Source organism: Rana temporaria, chromosome 1 (assembly GCF_905171775.1).
Source record: "Rana temporaria chromosome 1, aRanTem1.1, whole genome shotgun sequence".
NCBI classification, from domain to species: Eukaryota; Metazoa; Chordata; class Amphibia; order Anura; family Ranidae; genus Rana; species Rana temporaria.
Genome location: NC_053489.1, coordinates 587,740,589 through 587,762,543, shown reverse-complemented (window position 1 = coordinate 587,762,543; position 21,955 = coordinate 587,740,589). Strand labels below are relative to the sequence as shown.

General features: G+C 44.6%; 1 protein-coding gene across 8 annotated transcripts in view; it reads right to left on the bottom strand.

Moving 5' to 3' along the window:
• APBB2 (amyloid beta precursor protein binding family B member 2) overlaps positions 1-21,955 on the bottom strand; it is a 478,208-nt gene that overhangs the window by 22,495 nt on the left and 433,758 nt on the right. For all 8 annotated transcript variants that reach the window (XM_040335050.1, XM_040335048.1, XM_040335053.1 and 5 more), the window contains 2 exons: positions 8,013-8,096; positions 5,667-5,782 (listed from right to left, as the gene is read on the bottom strand). In XM_040335050.1, coding sequence (XP_040190984.1) covers positions 5,667-5,782; positions 8,013-8,096 — 200 coding nt within the window. The remainder of the gene's footprint in view (positions 1-5,666; positions 5,783-8,012; positions 8,097-21,955) is intronic.

The window sequence follows — 21,955 nt, the reverse complement described above, 5'->3', positions numbered from 1 at the left end:
ACCCCATATTCATTCACCTAGGGTGGGGGGCCGGCATCTGGGGGCCCCCTTCTTAAAGGAGGCTCCCGGATTCCCATAAGCTCCCCTCCCGCAGACCCCGACAACCAACGGCCAGGGTTGTCGGGAAGAGGCCCTGTCCTCATCAACATGGGGACATGTGCTTTGGGGTGGGGGGCCACAGGGCGCCCCCCTTCCCCAAAGCACCTACCCCTCCCATGTTGGGGGCATGCGGCCTGGCACGGTTAAGGAGGGGGGGGGCTCGCTCGTCCCCACTCCTTTCCTGACCGGCCGGGCTGCTGCTCGGATACGGGTCTGGTATGGATTTTGGGGGAATCCCACGCCGTTTTTCGGCGTACATGGTGTCTCCTTAAAATCCATAGCAGATCCAAGGGCCTGATATGCTCCTGTAGGGGAAACCCATGCCGTTTTTTTATTTGAAATTTGGCATGGAGTTCCCCCTCAAGTTTCATACCAAACGCAGCTGACACAGTGCACTGCGGTTACCTGCAGTTATGTGCCGATAGCTGCGGAATTTCGCAGCTGGACGCATCCAGGTCTATTTTTTCTATCCGCACCAAACCGCTGGGAACAAAACCGCAGGTAACCGTAGTGTGTGAATGATGTCATAGGAAAGCATTGTGTGCTTCTAGCTGCGGTAAAATCCGCAGCTAAAAGCACCATTCTATCCGTCCGTGTGAAAGGGGCCTTAGAGTAATTTCACATGTAAAGTATAAGCTGTATATATTGATTTCCAGATGATTAGAAAACTGATTAATTTGTACTGTACATGTCTATGCACAGCTGAGAAAATTCTGTTTAATCACACTTTCTAGCCATGTCTACTAGTTTCATAAAATGGTGTTAATTTAATTTATACACACTTTCTACCCAATCCTGTTAAAAGGTAGAGGGGCATGGAAGGTAAAAGCAGAACTCCTACTACATCTAAAGAACTCTTTGGAATAAGGTTGAATACATCATATACAGTGCTTTGAAAAAGTATTCATACCCCTTGAAATTTTCCATATATTGTCATGTTACAACCAAAAACTTAAACATATCTTATAGGGAATTTATGTGATAGACCAACACAAAGTGAGAAATAATTGTGAAGTTGAAGGAAAATTATAAATGGTTTTCAATTTTTTTTTACAAATAAACAGGGCTTTTTTTCAGGGGGAACTTGGGGGAACTCAGTTCCACCACCTCTGGCTCAGACCCTTTGGTGCCTGCTCACCACAATCACTTGTAAACACAGAAGTTTGGTTTCTGTGTTTACAAGTGACAGCTCTGACCCTCCTACTGTTTTTGTGAAATTTGACTGAACACACCCACTATTTGATGTGATTTAAAGGGTGTGTGTATAGGGGGGGGGGGGGGTTTGTTGGGCCGTGGTTAAGTTCCAGCGCCTATTGTTTGTGAAAAAAAAGCCCTGCAAATAAATATCTGAAAAGTGTGGTGTGCATTTGTATTCAGCCCCCTTTACTCCGAGTTCACCTGTGTGTAATTTAATCTCAGTATAAATACAGCTGTTCTGCATAGCCCTCAGCGTTTTTTTAGAGAACCTAAGGCCTTGTACACACGACCGGTCCATCCGATGAGAATGGTCCAACGGACCGTTTTCATCGGTTCACCGCTGAAGTGGCCTGATGGTCTGATGGGCGTACACACCATCAGTTCAAAATCCGATCGGGTCAGAACGCGGTGACGTAAAACAAAGGACGTGCTGAAAAAACAGAAGTACAATGCTTCAAAGCATGCGTCGACTTGATTCTGAGCATGCGCGGGTTTTGAACCAATACTTTTGTGTACTAACCATCGGTTTGGCCCGATCGGTTAGCGGTCCATCGGTTCGATTTTAAAGCATGTTTTAAAATTTTGGACCGAAGGACAACAGACCGATGGGCTATACACACGGTCGGTTTGGACCGATGAAACTGAACCTCGGTCCATTCTCATCGGTTTTGTCCGACCGTGTGTACGCGGCCTCAGTGAACAGCATCATGAATACAAATGCACGCCACACTATTCAGATATTTATTTGTAAAAAAAAATGAAAACCATTTATCATCTTCCTTCCACTTCACAATTATGTGCCACCTTGTGTTGGTCTATCACATAAAATCCCTGGAAAATATGTTTTTAGTTGTAACATGACAAAATATGGAACATTTCAAGGGGTGTGAATACTTTTTCAAGGCACTGTATAGACACACTTAATAGTACAATAGGTACAAATGTCTGAGTAAATCACATCAATCATAATATAGCAAGTGTACAGTATTTTCTACACTCAAAACTACAGTATACCTAAAGGAATACATGCATGTACATGGGCAAATTAAGCACCACTCAGTCATATAATACCTGATGTTGTGAATACATACCGTATATTAAATTAGTACCCACTTCCAGACCCGCTCATGTACATTTACGTCGGCACTTTAAAGATGGATATCTCGGTAACGGCAGCAGCTGCTGCCACAACCGAGGTATCTATCTTTAGTGCCAACGGTCCTGTACACGATAACGGCGGTCTTTGCGGCGGATTCGCCGCGAGATCACCGTTATCGGTGGCGGGAGCGGGGCCCCCCCTGCTCCCGCCGCTCTCTCGCGCCCTTCGTCGCTTACCGGAGCCGTCGGTAGCGGAGGAGGAGATCGGGACCGTTCGGCTGTTCACTGTGGTTGCGAGTGAAGGAAAAATCTCCTTCACCCGTCCCCATAGCTCTGCTGGGCGGAAGTGACGTCAAAACGTCAGTCCCGCCCAGCCTCTTAAAGAAACATTATTTTTTTTTGTCATTTGAAAAAATGACAGTGTCAAATTTTTTTTTTTTTTCTTGCATTTTAGTCTAATTATGAGATCTGAGGTCTTTTTGACCCTAGATCTAATATTTAAGAGGACCTGTCATGCTTTTTTCTATTACAAGGGATGTTTACATTCCTTGTAATAGGAAAAAAGTGATCAAATTTATTTATTTTTTTCAGTGTAAAAAGTAATAAAATAAATAAAAATAAATAAGAAAACAAAAAAAAATTTTTTTTAAAGCGCCCCGTCCCGACGAGCTTGCGCGCAGAAGCGAACGCATACGCGAGTAGCGCCCGCATATGAAAACGGTGTTCAAATCACACAAGTGAGGTATCGCCGCAATCGTTAGAGCGAGAGCAATAATTCTAGCTCGAGACCTACTCTGTAGCTCAAAAAATGCAACCTATAGAATTTTTTAAACGTCGCCTATCGAGATTTTTAAGGGTAAAAGTTTGACGCCATGCCACGAGAGGGCGCAATTTTTAAGCATGACATGTTGGGTATCATTTTACTCGGCGTAACATTATCTTTCACAATATATAAAAAAATTGGGCCAAATTTATTGTTGTCTTATTTTTTAATTCAAAAAAGTGATTTTTTTCCAAAAAAAGTGATTTTTTTCCAAAAAAAGTGATTTTTTTCCAAAAAAAGTGCGCTTGTAAGACCGCTGCGCAAATACGGTGTGACAAAAAGTATTGCAATGACCACTATTTTATTCTCTAGGGTGTTAGAAAAAAATATATATAATGTTTGGGGGTTTTAAGTAATTTTCTAGCAGAAAAAACTGTTTTTGTCTTGCAAACACCAAATCTGAAAAACACCTAAGGTCTGGAAGTGGTTAAGTGGTACACATTTTCAATTCTTATTAGCACGTTGATAAACTGTATAGAGAAAACTATAATGTCTCATTGTTGGTTGAAAACTAGTGCTGGTAATAGTGGTCTGCAAACCTTTAATGCCAATTATACTTATTTTTCCCATTTGTTTTTAGTGTATTTTGGAAATGACACCTCTAATGCCTCGTACACACGATTGGAATTTCCGATGGAAAAACTCCGACTGACTTTTTCCATCGGATATTCCAAAGAAATTCCGTCTGAGTTTACATAGAGAAGATTTTCTCTTTTACTCCGATGTGAGTCTGGCCGGGCAAAAGCCTAATTGTGTGTACAGGTCATGAGGATACCCATTGACACTACACATGCTTATTGATTTTGTATCCAGCAACAGTGTGATGTGGGTAGCACTTAAGCAGGGAGGCAATTAAAGAAAACAATCCTTATTGTTGCCCCTGATAAGCTGGTGCCAGCTGGGTCTGTACTCAGAGACTGGAGAATCTTGAAAACGATTAGGGTTTACCATGAAAATGTGGCCCTTGCTTAAAGTGGTTGTATACCCATTTTTTTTCACTTTGACCTAAAGGTAAGCCTATAATAAGGCTTACCTGTAGGTAAAAGAATATCTCCTAAACCTGTATGGTTTAGGAGATATCCCTTTGCATGCGCTCTGAGTTCCCCTGGCTGAAAGTCCAGCAGACGCCGGACCTTGCCGGAGAGAAGTCTCCGTGCGCATGCGAAGGAGTGACGATATCGCGGCTCTGGCCACTCACAGCGCCGGAGCTAAGATAAACCCAGAAGAGGGAAAATGTCCGCTCCCTCGGCGAGACCATCTACCAAAGCCTCGTTCTAAGATAAGTATTTCATAATGAGCTAGTATGCAGTGCATTCTAGCTCATTATACCTTTTCCCTTACAGGTTAAAAAAAAAAACCTGCGGTTTTCTATCGCTTTAAGCCTAGTACACGCTACAGTTTTTAGCTGTCAGCTTTGGTCGGAGACACTGTACTAACCATGCAAGGTTAGTACAGCAATCTCCCCTGCTGAGCTGTTGTGTTCTGATAAGGGGATGACCAGGGGGACAACCCCCCCTTCCCCAGAACACTCCGATTAGCGATCTCTACCATTGTCTGAGAGCACTGATTGGGAGTCGGTTTGGCTGCTGCCCATTGTGTTATTGAATTTTGACAGCAGGGACTCCTCCTTGGTCGCAGCACTGACTGAATACATTTTTTTCAACAAGCCCGTTCATGAAAAGTCGATCATTAGATACATTCCTCAGGAACGGCCATAGACAGATCAAAATTCATCTGATCCTTGCTTAAAGCAGAATTCAAAACAAAATATGGAACTTTTAGTTATCATGTTTCTCCCCCTTCCGGTGTCACATTTGGCACCTTTCAGGGGAAAGCAGATACAGGCATTTGCTCCAACTTTCGGCGATAGATCTCCACAAAATCTGTGGCGATCTACGCCATATCCGACCCCTCCCCCCGCTGTCTTCTGGGAGATACACAGGTCCCAGAAGTTAGCAGGGACCGGTTAGGACGCTGAGCGCGACTCCCGCATGCACAGTAGGGAACCAGGCTGTGAAGCTGCAAGGCTTCACTTACTGACTCCCTTACCGAATAAGGTGGCACCTCCACCCGAGAGACGGGTCGACTTCGGGTGACGACATCGTGGGCACCCTGGACAGGTAAGTGTCCTTATTTTAAAAGTCAGCAGCTACAATATTTGTAGCTGCTGATTTTTAATTCTTTTTTTTCGGCGGAACTCCGCTATAAGCCTTCCTCACTTTCCTGACAACAGGGGAGAAATTTATTTTTTTTCCATCTTATCCATGTGCACTAACAATGAAAAATATTGTAGATTGTACTATACAGCCGTACCAAAATAACATCCTTTAGTGAAATGTGACTTGTTGCTATGGGTTACTGCACATTTCATTACATCTTAGAATTGATAATAGAGCTGATAATACACTCCACACAACATATATGTAAAATATATAATTTAGCTACTGACCTGTTCTTTAATAACTGTTACAGTAGCATCAGCTACGTTCATAATAACTGGAACCCATTCTTCTTTGTCTGATTGTTCGACAAGCCCTTCAATGACATCATTGACAATATCCATCCCTTAAAAAAGAAAAGCAAAGGGCACTATTTTTCATCTATAACCAAGCAACAACATTTATTGGTTAACTGTGAATAAGAGAACTTTACATCGCAAGGTGCCTACTATTCCTTTATTAGTCAGAAAAGTTTCTTCTGCATCCTTATCTGGTTTAACTTTACATTGTTACTGGTTCTTTACTCAGTGTATAAAAATGGCGCACTGTTCCTTTAAATTATATGAAATAAGATAAGTGCAAATACCAATATGACTCCAAAATATGAAAAGTGAACAAAAATAAAAATGAATTAAAAGATAAATAGCATATAAGTATACAGCAATATGCTTAAAATAAATCATAGTTCATAAAACCAATTGATGTTACATAGTTACATGTGATATATATATATATGAAACAAGGTCCAAAAGTGTTCCATGCTCCTAAAAAACATCCACTTTATAATTGTGCTCCAGTGCTCCAAACGTGCTCCTTTTGAAAAAAAGACAGCCTCTTACCAGATAACATAGATCTCAGTTACAGAGACAAGACAAGCCTGTGTGCTATCTTCACAAAGGAAGCCTCAATGATGGATCCTCCAATCCCAGAAGAATCAGTTTTTGGAGAAACACATCGGCCAGAGCATACATGTGACGTTATTGCGCCCAGAGCTTGGGTGACACCATGGCCCTCCAATTGTTCATACTGCTTTTCATATTCAGCCTCACTGTAAGTGTAATTTTAAAGTTTTTTTTTTTTTTTTAATAAAACTTGTCCCTCCCTGCTTTCATTTACATACCTGTACCTGGAAACCAGAGATGTTTGACTCCATTCCCAGCAGCGAGAGCATTACAACTACTCCCGATCATTGGGGGCTTCCTTTGTGAAGATTGCAAACAGGCTTGTCTGCTCTCTGTAATAGTGATCCATGTTATCTGGTAAGAGGCTGTCTTTTTTTTTTTTAAAGGAGCATGTTTGGAGCACTGGAGCACAATTATAAAGTGGACTTTTTTTTTAGGTGCACTGAGCCATTTATTCATTTGGCACATTTTGGAATTTGCTTCACACACTTATATATATATTTATCACATCAATTAATTTTATGGACTTTGATTTTGTTTTATTTTAAGCATATTGTTGATTGCTATATACTTATATGCTATATATTATATGAATTAATTGTTATTTTTGTTCACTATTCATATTTTGAAATCATATTGGTGTTTGCACTCATCTTATTTCATATATATTAAAGGAACAGCACACCATGTTTATACACATTTTTAGGAGTCTAGTATTCAGATCATCGGGTTGCAGCAGTTCACAACATCTATATTGGCCCAGCGAATACACCTTTTCTTTTTCTATTGGTTATTTACTTTCTCTAACTTCCTGGAGTTCAAACCCTGCCGAATTCCATTTCTCAATCTCTTTGGCTAGCAAGAGCATTCTCTTGAGACAGAGCTATTGTATGTCAGGCCAGTAACAACATGAAACTAAAGAAGACACAGTGGTTGATTTAACAAGGGCAAGTGTAGTTTCTCCAGAGATTAGTACATGAGGTAAAGCTTCACTTTGCAAAGAATACTCAATCGCATGCAAAGAAAATGAAAAAAAGAAACAGCATTTTTGCTTGCAAATGTTTGGATGATGGCAGTCAGCAGAGCTTCACATTTGCTAAACTCTGGAGCAACTGCACTTTACAAAGTCAACAGTCTTTTTGTCTTTAGTAAATAACCCCCAGAGTGTCATAAAGAAGCCTTTCTGACTATTAGAGATTATAGCAACCATCTCATGTCCCAAAGTATCTACTCTTTGGCTGGAAGTTCAAAATCGAGACAGATTACATTTAATCAGGTAAAACAGAAGCAATCAAATACAACAAATAAAAAAAAAGGAAAAGCAAATTTCTCTCACTTGCCTTATATTTGCTGTTCATCAGTACTAGCTTTCCATTCAATTAAAAGGTAAATTTGTTTGCCCGGGTAGGAGGTTAGGCTTACAAAGACACTAATCTTTTGACCTTTTTCATTTTTTCACTGTCCCATGATCGGGGAAGAGAAGTCAATGCTACCAAGACAACAGTCATTTTAGTACTGGCGTAGGAGGAGGAAGAAGAAGAAGCAGCAGCAGCAGCAGCAAAGTATTGCTGGTAAGGTTAGTATAGGGGGATGTAGGGAGGTGGCATGAAATTTAGATTTGATCACTTTGTAAAGTTCTATACAATTCAATTAGCTTATACACTTGTTATTTACCTGTTGGTCTACCGCATGGCAGCATGCCAACATACTGCACATGAAACTTCTGCACAAGTTCTGTCTTTGGTGTTGGGAATTCTACTGCAGATGAAAAATGACAGAGTTAAAAAGGTGACACTATTAATACAAATTAGACAGATACATGGTTGTGCACCTAGAAACATAATATAGCATTCTGCAGAAAGGCAAATCATATTTCTACAGTAGCTTCTAAAAAAAAATTCACACAATAGATATCCAAAGCCACATCTATACCATAAAAGCCCTCAACTCACTTTAAAGTAGAACTAAAAGGCAAAACTTTTTTTTCTCATTTTGGACAGGGTAGGGAAAGTTATAACCCCCCGGCAGTTTTGTTTTTGCCATTTGTGCCCCATCGGGGAGATTTATTTTCACTACCTGCCCTATAGCCAAATTAAAGTGTAAGTACACCCTAAAACTAAAATCCCTGCATCTACAGACATCCACATTCTAAGACTAAACTATCTAGGCCTGTAAAGAAGAAATCAGTACACATACCTTTTCTTAAGCCAATCCAGTCTCCAGTGGCAGAAGCTCTGCAGAGGACACAGTCGACAACGGCTGTCTAATGAATGGTAAGTGACATCACCCATAGACTTACTAAGTGGCTTCTGTTGTCAGACGTGTCCTCTGCACCCGCCTCTACAGAGAAGCCGCTGCTGACAGCTCAGCGTGGGATCGGGTTGGATCGGCTGCAGAAAAGTTATGTATATTGATTTCTTCTTTACAGGGTTAGATAGGTTAGGGTTAGTGTTCGTGGATATTTGTAGATGCAGGGATTTTAGTTTTAATATGGGCTTCTACTTTAAGAAGTACGAGGAGATCCCATCAAAGTGTAGGAATCTCTGATTGTCACCAGGGTCACCAGATTTAAAGCTGCCTTCGCTATCTGCTGTATCTAAGAGATTGATGTCCCATCATAACCTGCTTTCTTCTTCTTAAAACGAATACTGTATTATCTGGCAATCTGGTAAAACTGTTCAGAAGAATTAATCTATAAGCACAAAACAGAGCTGGGCAAATACTATGAACCACATACACATGTACATTAAAAACGTATTTGGAGCCTAACTTTCCTATTGTAGTTAGTAGTAGACCATGTTATATTCATTATGGTATGTCTGTACAAACAGGTCCTAGCAAAATGAAAACAAATATGTCTGATCTTAACATCATAAGAGGTCAAGTTGCTTTACACTGTATAATTTGGCCACCTAAGTATTTGGTCAAATTGACCCATTATTATCCATCTCACTCTCTCAATGTCCAAGCCTGGCTGGCTTTAAAAAACTATAAATAATAGTAACAATCATGCCAGTTTTCTACATAGAGAATGGCTGTAATTTTATATGTCAAACCCACAACCAGATATTGCCATACATAGGGACAATAGATGAAAGTACAAGAACTTCATAGAACTTAGATTTTAAAGCATTAAAATAAAAGGTAAAATGCATCTAAAGTACACATATGTTTTCCATACCTAGGTATAGAAACTGCAAATAATAAAAAAAAAAAAATGAAAACTAGATAGGTATCCCCTTTAGTATAGATTCTTAGCCCCCATACACACTATACAACTTTTGTTGTAGATTTACCAAAACCATGTAGTGCAAGGGCCTGCCTTATTGCATAAAAAAATTCAAAGTTTTTAGGTTTGACCCCATATTATATGGTTTTGGTAAATCTAAAGGAAAATATCTACTGAAAATGGTATAGTGTGTATCCAGCTTTAGACTTACAAATATTTTACTATTAAGTAAATAATTATAAGTTATATCATTAATAGTCAATATTACTGACAGCTGGTGACATCATCAAACATGTAATACAGGGTACAGCCATGATACTCCATATACAAAAGAATGTTGGGTTTTATAATGTTTCGAGGCTCCCTTTAAGTAACTAACTAAGCTGGCTACACACAATACAACTTTTATACAATTTTCTTGTACAACTTTCCTTTAGATTTACCAAAACCAAATAATATGAAGTCAAACCTAAACACTTACAAATTATATTCAATCAGGCAGGCCCTTGCACTACATAGTTGTAGGTAAATCCAAAGGAAATTGAACAACAAAAGTTGTGCTGTCTCTGCTAGAAGAGCAGGGGGAGTGGTGCATGACTCCACAGTCTCTGTTATCTCATCTGCCAAGTATTCAGGTCTTTTTCACTGTACAAGTGGTGATCGGGCTGCAGGAAAGCTACTTTTATCACATGCAGCTCAGCACCTGCTGAAAATACCAGGTAAATATGAAGTACTCATGTGTATGGTGGTGTTGCCCAATTTTCCATACTCTATGGACCCAAGTTTACAATATGTTGAAAACACTATTCAATGTTGATATTCTGGCGCTCCCTAGCCACTTGACCTCCAGAAGATTTTACCCCCTTATGTCAAGAGCTTTTTTTTTGCTACTGGGCTACTTTAACTGGCAATTTTGCGGACATACAACACTACGCAAATTTAATTTTTTATTTCACACAAATGCAGCTTTTTTTGGTGGTATTTGATAACCACTGTTTTTTTTATATTTTATGATATAAACAGAAAATTGAGAAAAAAAAATATGTTTTTATTTTCTGCCAAAAAAAAACATTAAAATCAAATTTCTTGGGGCGTGGTCTGGAGCTGCATGTAGCAGGACGTGCAGAGTGAGAGCTCCGCCGGAGACCTATCCTTTTGACCGATCCTGGGGGAATCTTTTCCTTATTACAACTTACCTGCACTCCCCAGACGACCTACCTGCTGGTACACACCCATGTCCCCTCCTAAGAGATCCGGAGCCCTTGCCAAACTTGCTCACCTCCGTCAAGACGGGAACGACACGGACGGGGAAGATGGCGCTGACTCGCCACGTGCGGAGGAGTCCCAGGCCTCGGGAGACACAGCCAGAGTCCTGGAGGCAATTGCCCTGTGCCAAACGACCCTCACATCCAGAATCGAGGAGGTGAAGATTGACGTCTCCCTGATCCGTCAAGACATCCAAAAGCTGCGTGACCGGGTGTCTGAAACGGAGCGCCGGGTCGACCAGGTGGAGGAAGGCCTGCACCCCCTCCAGGTCACCACGGAGCAGCTACAATACCAGCTCAATGCCGTCTTGTCCAAGCAAGACGATATGGAGAACCGTCTTAGGAGATGTAACCTCCGCTTTGTGGGCATACCTGAGCGATCGGAGGGTGCCGACCCCCCTACATTCCTCGAGAACCTTCTGGCCAGGACCTTTGGACGAGAGGCCTTCTCCTCGACATTCGTCGTGGAGCGCGCCCACCGCCTCGCCGCAAAGCCTCCTCCAGCTGGAGCCCCGCCGCGGACCTTCATCGCGAAATTTCTAAACTACCGTGATCGTGATGCGATTCTCCGGCTCACCCGCGAGAAGGGCAACATCCCCATTGGCAACGTGCGGGTGGCGGTGTATCCGGACTTCTCGGCCGAAGTCCAGAAGAAGAGAGCGCGCTTCACCGAGGCCAAGCGTCAACTCCGCGCCCGGCACCTTCCCTATGCGATGCTTTTTCCCGCGAGGCTTCGCGTGGTATGTGAGGGCAAGGTCCAGTTTTTTGAAGACCCGCAGGCAGTCCTGACCTGGCTCGAACAGCACGGAGCCCCCGGCTGGGCTCAGGCCTAGCACCCGCCTCCCTTATCAGCCTCCGCCGCGCAGCAACAGACGACCCCCGCTCCCTGGCTATCCTGCATCCCAGGCACACCTCCGGAACCGTAAGTTATCTGCTTCGGCACCAGGGTCCCCGTTGATCCCCACCTTGTACGGGCAGTCGGAGGGGCCTTTTCCCATCCTGTACCCGCGAGGCTGAACGATGTCCATCTCTCCTCTTCCCTTTCCCCCCCCCTCCCCTTGCTTAATTCCCCGGCAACTTTCCCTCATCTCTACCATGCATCATGACTTGAACCGCTGATCCCGGCCGGGATCCCCGCCATTTTTGTTGTCACTGTCTGCTGACCCGTCATCTCCGTGATCCTCTCCCCCATGGACATCCTCCGCCTCTATGGCCCCCTGCAGAACCGTGAGTTGACCCTGGTGCAAGGATATCCCCCCCCTTTTTTTTTTGTTTGTACGCCCTCCGTTGTGCCCAGATGGAAGTTACACCACAGCCCCGGGGCTGTCTGACACTGCTGGTCCCCTCCTTGTGTTTGGTGTTCCCCCCCTTCTCCCCCTTTGCTTCTACTGGTCTCTGGCGGCTCACCTGTACCTACAACCAGAGTCGCTGGGTTACATCAACCCCCCCTGCATAACTGTGCGCTTTTCAGCTTGGTCGTCCCCCCCGACCCCATCAACGACATGGCTCCCCCGCCATATATACACACTGTTACCCACCTTAGGTTTCCCTGGCCAGCCTCTGCCCACCCATGTTGGGTGATCGGCACTGTGTTGGAGCTGCACCGCTGGTCCAGTGTTTCTGCAGACTGTTTAGCTTCCGCTCTTATGTATATATGTTATATGATTTTTATTGTTTTCTTTGCTTTATTTGACTCCATTTTGATATATCTCCTTTGCCCGGGCCTTCCACGTGCTCACTCGGCACTGGGAACAGCCTGGCTCCTCCATGCTATGATACACTGTGTGCCGCATTTGTTTAGATGTTTCTTTGATACTGTGGAAAAATGGATATTACCGCGCTTATCAAAGGAGGGGAAACAGAGAGGGGAAGAAAGGGGGAGGGGAAATGAAAGTGATGAGAAGTGGAGGTACAGCAGCGGCACTGGAAGGTGTATCAAACCATAAGCAATTGAAAATGGGGAGGGTAGTGCTGCGCTAATCAGTGGTGAATGGATAAGTGAATAAACAGGTGGGGGAGGGGAATGAAAGTAGGTGTAATTGAAATGAGGAGCAATATAGCCCAAATGGCATCAGCATAAAAATAAATATAAATGATCAGTGAACAATAACAGTAATGGTGCAAATCATATAACTACACAGGTTCCTCTTAATGTGATGAAATACACTATAAGTAATGGTGCAAAAAAAATTCCAGGTAACTGTGCTAAGTGACACTCCTATACTGGTGATAAACAGTCCATCAACAGAGTTTGAAAAATATTAGCAAAAAATATAAGTAAAATTTCAAAAGTCCAAGAAAGCAAAAGTGCAAGTGTAGGTCCGCAATATGGAGTGAGAGGAAAATGGGTATCCAGTGATCCTTTTAGGGTAAGTAAGGATGTCCCCTTACCTTACTGCTGTAAGGTAACAGCATATAGATCCAACCACATTAGATGGTTCACTCGATGGGCTCTGATCCAACAACGGCAGGTCCTCCTTGGAGTTCTCGTCCCAGATTGGTCAGTTTCTCGCCCCAAAGAAATAAAGCATCGATGGTGTGATACCGTTTTAAAAATTTTAATTCTCAAAGAAAATAGACAGGGGTACTCACATAATCCAAAATACAATTGAGCATGTAAAAAAGAGGGGCAATCTGTCGCCAACGTCACCTCCGATACCTCTCAGTGGACTCATGCGCATTCGTCACTATCATGTGACTTCCTCAGGAGTAGTGAGAGGCATAAATGGGATCCTTTTTATAAGGTGACTTGTTTAGTAGGCTGTAAGTAAACTCAGCTGTTTGCCATGTAAATAATGCAGCTGCAGCCATTTTCCCGTAGTCTGCTAGGCATTTAATAGTAAAATCAAAAAATCAAAAAATTTCGCCCAGCATATAAAATATTTAAATTAGTAGCATTCAAATGGTGGGTGACAGATATGACATCTCATTTATATGGTTAACAATGAAAAAAATTGAAAAAACTTAAAAGCTTCAGCCAGGGGACGGAGACCATGGGGGGGGCAAACACAGAAGTCCCATTGTACCATCATAACATTCTGTGTTGACAGTACACAGCGTTCTACAGGAAGTCTGGCAGCCGCCATTTTGTTGTAGCTCAAAAGACGTCCCCAGCATCTCACAGAGCGCTGGGGATACGTCTTACAAAAGTGAGCCATTCTGTCTGATGTCTGGTCGGGGGCCTGCATGGGGCCCCCCGACCTCGGCCAGCATCACAAATAGGCTTCCATCACGTATCGGCGGCGTCTATCAAAACGAGCGCCGCCGGAAGTGGAGCTGCAGCCACCTTGCAGCCACCGGAAGTGGAGCCGCGGCCATTTTTTTGAAGCCAATGCTTGTTAAATGGTGACACACGGCGTCCTCACAAGGAAGCACTCGAGGGAAACAATTAAAAACACAGGGGAGCAGGAATTTATGTGTATATACACACTCATAATGCACCGAGAAGATTGAGGCTCAATTGGTATATTAAAAAATATTGAGAGCCAGAATAATTTGTTAAAAAATATATATATGTTAAAAAGTATAAAAAATTTAAATAAATGTATGTCGACATATTTAATTTCATTGAATGGATATGCCACATAAGGTTAAAAGACGTAGATGACGTGTGCGAACAGATCCACATATACAGATTAAAAACAATCTACGTCATCAATATTAGATAGCGAAAAGGAGAGAACAGAGAGGGTAAGTGAAGCAAGAAATAAATCAAAAAATAAAGTCTTATCGGTCACTTAAAAAACAATTAAGATCAAAATCTATGTTAAGACCTCGGGGAGCAAAAGTATCCAGAGTAAATATCCAGCGAGATTCTAACTGGCTCAATGTTCTAACTTTATGCCCGCCTCGCCAGTGTCTCACAATTTAAGATGTGTCGGATCTTTATTGTGGTGGGTAAGGAAGTGTCTTGATACACTATGTTTATCGAAACCTTTAAGGATGTTTTGGACATGTTCTTTTATACGCACTCGTAATGCTCTTTTTGTCCGGCCTATGTATTGTAGACCGCAACTGCATTCGAGTGCGTATACAACTCCCTCTGTGTTACAGCAGATAAATTCTTTTATTTCGTATACATCTCCTGTACTAGTTGCAGTAAAATCTTTCCTCTTCTGGTTCGGTTTGTGAGTTCTCAAACATGCGTAGCATCTTTTGCATGGAAAAAAACCTTTACCAGTGAAAAAAGAGAGGAAGTTGTTTTTATTTTTAGGCGGATCAGGCACATTTTTAACAATTTGAACGCTATATTAACAAAATGAACGCTATATTAAGGATAACATTGTCCCACGGCGTCTACGATGGGATATAACCCCTAATGATGGCCTATTAGATCAGGCCTCAATAGACGAATGGTTTAAATTTTTTAACATCAAGGGGTCAGAACTTTTGATGTTCCTACTAGACAGGAAAAAGAGAAAGCTGAAACTGATCGAACAGATCATCCTAGAGGTCAAGGAAGAACTAGAAGCATATAAAGATTCAGGAGATCTCGTAAGATACACAACACAACTGAATAATGATTTAACAAAGAAAGACAAGGAAGTACAACACAGGAAAAGTAAAAAATACAGTCGCGATATGAATGATTTTAAAACGGATCATACGTTTAAATGGCAGAGCCAATCGGGCCGACCAGATCCCATCTCAACCTATTCCACACCAGAGAGAAATGTGAGGGTCTATTCACCCCCAAGAGTGATCAACTATATAGGGCCCACCCAAGAAACGCATGATAGGAATAGGCACGAATCGCCCCGGCAGTACAGAAATGAAGAGAGACAGGGCAACTATAATCAACACACTCCCTACCAAAATGAGAGAAGACCACCCCAAAATGAGCGGACACCACAGAATGGTTGGAAGAAACCCTTCTGGAAAAAACGCAGAAATAATAACAATGGCCATAACTATGGACAAAGACCACAACAAGACCAGAGGGATAATATAAAAGAACATGTCCAAAACATCCTTAAAGGTTTCGATAAACATAGTGTATCAAGACACTTCCTTACCCACCACAATAAAGATCCGACACATCTTAAATTTTGGGGCATAGAGCCCTATGTGAGACACTGGCGAGGCGGGCATAAAGTTAGAACATTGAGCCAGTTAGAATCTCGCTGGATATTTACTCTGGATACTTTTGCTCCCCGAGGTCTTAACATAGATTTTGATCTTAATTGTTTTTTAAGTGACCGATAAGACTTTATTTTTTGATTTATTTCTTGCTTCACTTACCCTCTCTGTTCTCTCCTTTTCGCTATCTAATATTGATGACGTAGATTGTTTTTAATCTGTATATGTGGATCTGTTCGCACACGTCATCTACGTCTTTTAACCTTATGTGGCATATCCATTCAATGAAATTAAATATGTCGACATACATTTATTTAAATTTTTTATACTTTTTAACATATACATATTTTTTAACAAATTATTCTGGCTCTCAATATTTTTTAATATACCAATTGAGCCTCAATCTTCTCGGTGCATTATGAGTGTGTATATACACATAAATTCCTGCTCCCCTGTGTTTTTAATTGTTTCCCTCGAGTGCTCCCTTGTGAGGACGCCGTGTGTCACCATTTAACAAGCATTGGCTTCAAAAAAATGGCCGCGGCTCCACTTCCGGTGGCTGCAAGGTGGCTGCAGCTCCACTTCCGGCGGCGCTCGTTTTGATAGACGCCGCCGATACGTGATGGAAGCCTATTTGTGATGCTGGCCGAGGTCGGGGGGCCCCATGCAGGCCCCCGACCAGACATCAGACAGAATGGCTCACTTTTGTAAGACGTATCCCCAGCGCTCTGTGAGATGCTGGGGACGTCTTTTGAGCTACAACAAAATGGCGGCTGCCAGACTTCCTGTAGAACGCTGTGTACTGTCAACACAGAATGTTATGATGGTACAATGGGACTTCTGTGTTTGCCCCCCCCCATGGTCTCCGTCCCCTGGCTGAAGCTTTTAAGTTTTTTCAATTTTTTTCATTGTTAACCATATAAATGAGATGTCATATCTGTCACCCACCATTTGAATGCTACTAATTTAAATATTTTATATGCTGGGCGAAATTTTTTGATTTTTTGATTTTACTATTAAATGCCTAGCAGACTACGGGAAAATGGCTGCAGCTGCATTATTTACATGGCAAACAGCTGAGTTTACTTACAGCCTACTAAACAAGTCACCTTATAAAAAGGATCCCATTTATGCCTCTCACTACTCCTGAGGAAGTCACATGATAGTGACGAATGCGCATGAGTCCACTGAGAGGTATCGGAGGTGACGTTGGCGACAGATTGCCCCTCTTTTTTACATGCTCAATTGTATTTTGGATTATGTGAGTACCCCTGTCTATTTTCTTTGAGAATTAAAATTTTTAAAACGGTATCACACCATCGATGCTTTATTTCTTTGGGGCGAGAAACTGACCAATCTGGGACGAGAACTCCAAGGAGGACCTGCCGTTGTTGGATCAGAGCCCATCGAGTGAACCATCTAATGTGGTTGGATCTATATGCTGTTACCTTACAGCAGTAAGGTAAGGGGACATCCTTACTTACCCTAAAAGGATCACTGGATACCCATTTTCCTCTCACTCCATATTGCGGACCTACACTTGCACTTTTGCTTTCTTGGACTTTTGAAATTTTACTTATATTTTTTGCTAATATTTTTCAAACTCTGTTGATGGACTGTTTATCACCAGTATAGGAGTGTCACTTAGCACAGTTACCTGGAATTTTTTTTTGCACCATTACTTATAGTGTATTTCATCACATTAAGAGGAACCTGTGTAGTTATATGATTTGCACCATTACTGTTATTGTTCACTGATCATTTATATTTATTTTTATGCTGATGCCATTTGGGCTATATTGCTCCTCATTTCAATTACACCTACTTTCATTCCCCTCCCCCACCTGTTTATTCACTTATCCATTCACCACTGATTAGCGCAGCACTACCCTCCCCATTTTCTTTGATACTGTGCTGCCCCCTGGGTGTTCGACTGCTCATTACGCTCCCCCCTGCTTGTCATGGCTTCTCTTAAAATTTTAACGTGGAATGTTCGGGGACTTGGGGGCAAGGTGAAGCGAACTGCTGTCCTTTCCCATCTTAAAACCCTCCGACCTGATGTGTCCATCTTGGTCGAGACCCACCTTGCAGGCCAGACACAGCTATGCCTTAAGAGGCCCTGGGTTGGCTGGCTTTACCAAGCTCCATACACCTCCAATTCCCGGGGGATTGCTATTCTCGTAGCTAAGTCAGTGCAGTTTTGCCTACATTCCTTGCAGTCGGACCCCCAGGGCAGATCATTGTTCTTGCATGCAACTATAGGGGGCCTTGAGCTCCTTCTCCTTGCCTTCTATATCCCTCCCCCATTCCAGTTTACTATGCTTCAGGAGGGGGTGGCCTACATGGCCCGTCACCCCACGGTGCCGGCCATCTGGGCCGGTGATTTTAACATGGTGATCTCCCCGTCCCTTGACAGACTGAGCCCTACTGCTCCTACCCCCCCAGCCCCTGACACTACTAGATTTGGGAAATTCCTCGCAGACTTCGCCCTTACGGACACGTGGCGCCACATGCACAAGACGCACACGCACTTCTCTTGCTTCACCCCCTCGCGCTCCGCCATGTCCCGTATCGACCTTATCCTTTCTACCCCCCCTATCCTCCCCCTTCTCCTCGAGGCAGAAATTGGCACTAGGGTCCTTTCTGACCACTCCCCATGCTGGATCAAGATTCGGCTCCCGGCCCCCCCCGCCGCACGGATTTGGAAGCTGAACCCGTTCTGGCTCACTGTCCTACCCGACTTGGACTCGATCCGACTCGAGTGGGACTATTTTTTCCACACAAATGTAAATTCCGCCTCCTTTGGCTCCGTCTGGGAAGCCTTAAAATCGCATGCCCGCCTGATACTATCTACGCGCATCAATAGACACAAAGCCACCTCCAAGGCGCTGCTCCGGCAGGCGGAGGAGAGCCTTGATGCCCTAGAGCATGACTTCCGAAGCGACCCTTCAGCGGCTAACGCCGCCCGTGTTCGGGTACAAACTAGACTCACGGATCAGCTTCACTCTGAAAAAGCTAAGCAGGGCATCTTTTTCTGTAAGCAGCGTGTCTACGAGTTTGGGGAGCGCGCTGGCAAGCTCCTTGCATACTTAGCTCACTTAGAACACAGGCCCCCGGTGGTGGTTACACTCCAGTTGGCCTCTGGTGCCAGGGTAACTGACCCTGACCAGGTGGCCACGGAGTTTCGATCCTTCTACTCCGAACTATACTCATCCACAGCCCACCGCACCCGCGATGAACTGCTGACCTTCCTTAATGGTATCACCTTCCCCAAGCTCTCACCCTCCCAGATAGCCCAACTTGAGGCCCCGGTTACCGAGAAATGCATCACGGAGGCCCTGTCGGCGCTGCCCACGTCCAAAACGCCCGGCTCCGACGGCCTGCCCCTCGAGTTCTATAAACAATACAGCGAGACCCTTGTCCCACGGCTTTGTCAACTGTACAATCACATATTCGACACGGGCTCCCTCCCACCGTCTATGAGCGAGGCACTGATCGTCCTCATACCCAAACCGGATAAAGATCCCTTATTCCCTGAATCCTATAGGCCAATTTCCCTCCTCCAGCTCGATATCAAAATCCTAGCCAAGATTCTAGCCCTGCGTCTTAACAAAGTTATCCTCAGCCTCGTGCACCCGGATCAATCCGGGTTCATGCCAGGCAAAAACACGGCCTTCAATCTCAGGCGACTACACATGAACCTCCAGGCGCATCACCTGGACATCGGGTCCAGGGTGGTCGTCAGTTTGGACGCGGCCAAAGCTTTCGACTCCGTCGAATGGGCATACCTGTGGGAATGCTTGAACAATTTCGGATTCGGCCCCAATTTCGTTAAGTGGCTTCAACTCCTCTACCACTCTCCCTCGGCGCGTATCCAGGTCAATGGCCGAATCTCGGCCCCCTTCTCTCTCTCCCGTGGCACGAGGCAGGGGTGCCCTGTCTCTCCCCTGCTGTATGCATTGGCCGTAGAACCCCTCGCTATTGCCCTCAGGGCCCACGCTGATATCAAGGGCCTCCGCTGTGGTCGGCTGACCGCGGTTGTCAGCCTCTACGCGGACGACATGCTCCTATACCTCGCTGACGCGGGGCCCTCGCTTCGGACAGCCCTCCAGGTTATCACGGAGTTCGGCTTGTATTCCGGACTCCGGATAAACTGGTCTAAGTCTCAAATCCTTCCTCTGGACCTTGGCGCTCCCACCGCCGACCAGGCCTCCCTCCCCCTTGTTAGAGCTAGCACTATTAAATATCTAGGTGTCACGATCTCCAGGTCCCTCTTTGACTACACCACCCTTAATGTTGAACCCCTATTTACTCTGCTCAAACTCAAAACACAAGTCTGGTCCCGTCTCCCCCTTGGGGTGACGGGTCGCATCAACCTTATCAAGATGATCCTTCTCCCCAAACTGCTTTACGTTTTCTGGCAAGCCCCACTGTATCTCCCACCACGCATCTTTAAGGCTATGGAAACTATCCTTAACTCCTTCATCTGGGGCCCCTCCCGTCACAAGTTGTCCTGACAGGTCCTGAAGTGCCCTACCGAACTCGGCGGAGCTGCGCTCCCAGACCTACTTCTCTACTACCTAGCCTCCCAGCTTTCGCACTTCTTCCATATCAATCGATCCGACAGGAACCGCTACTCCACCCTGGCCTGCTCTCATGCCCCGGGCCCCCTGTTTCACCCCTTCCAACTCCTATTCCGTGCCCCCCGCGCCCTCCCCCCCCGCTCGGATACAACCGGACTTATGCTCTTCCATCACTGCAAGGTTTGGCAGCTGGCTCTGCGCATCGGTGCAGCCCCCTCCCCTCACTCCCACACTCCTCTTTGGGACAATCCCCTTCTGCCCGAGCTTGCCTCTATCCCTGACCGCGGCCTGTGGATTAACAGGGGAGTCATTTACCTGTCACAGGCAGTGGCTCGGGGTTCGGTCAAGTCGTTCCAGTCCCTCAAAACTAAATTTACACTGCCCAATCATATGTTCTTTCGTTACCTCCAACTCCGACACGCACTCAATACACAGTTTGAAGGTCCCATACCGGCCCTTGAGATTCCCCTCCCTGTGGATATAGTATCGGGGTCGGACGGCCGAAAACTAATTTCTCAGCTATATACATATCTCCTTCAGCCGGCCGCGGCCGCTACGGCCCACCGCTTGAAGGCACGTTGGGAACCCGACCTGGGCACGCTGACCGACGAGAACTGGGGTGAGGCCCTCACTAACTGCAGGACAGTCTCCCCCAAGCTCTCTGACCGCCTCACCCACCTATTTATCCTTCATAGATCATACCTGACCCCACACCGCCTTTCCAAATTTCGACGAGACCACGACCCTAATTGCCCCAGCTGCGGCCACCCCGATGCGTCCTTCTTCCATCTACTCTGGACTTGCCCGCCCATACAGGGATACTGGACCCAGGTGGTCCGATTCCTCCACGACCGCATGGGCTCCCCCGTATCGCTCTGCCCACGTCAATGCGTGCTGGGGCTCCTCTCGCTCCCCGAAAGCCGGAAATACCTTAACACATTTTTGCAGGAAACATTGTTCCTTGCCAGGATGCAGATTGCTAGGAAATGGATGAGAGGGGCACCACCCACCCTGCAACAGTGGATTAGGGCTGTCAACATTACCCTCCCCTACAAAAAAGTAATGTACTCCCGTCGAGGATGCCCGACGAAGTACAACAAAATTTGGGACAAATGGCTAGCAGAACCCTCCACTTGGTCCTCTGAGAATTAGACACCACCACCACCCGCTACTTATCCCTCCTCATCCTCTCCTCCCCAACCCTCCTCCCCTCTTGGTCCCCTTCTGGTTGCAATGCCTTCTCTCTGCCTAGGTGCCTGGCGCCCCCGCGCTCTGGCCGTGATACGTCTCCCCCTCCCACCTGAAACCATTTACTCCTCATGTTCCCCTACCCCAAAGTGTATCAACTATGCATATCCCTATGTATGTCAAATGGAAAATATCTGCACCTGTAGTGCATGTTGCACTTCTGACCCGATTGTTTACCTACTTTTATTCTATACTCAATAAAAGTCGTTTTGA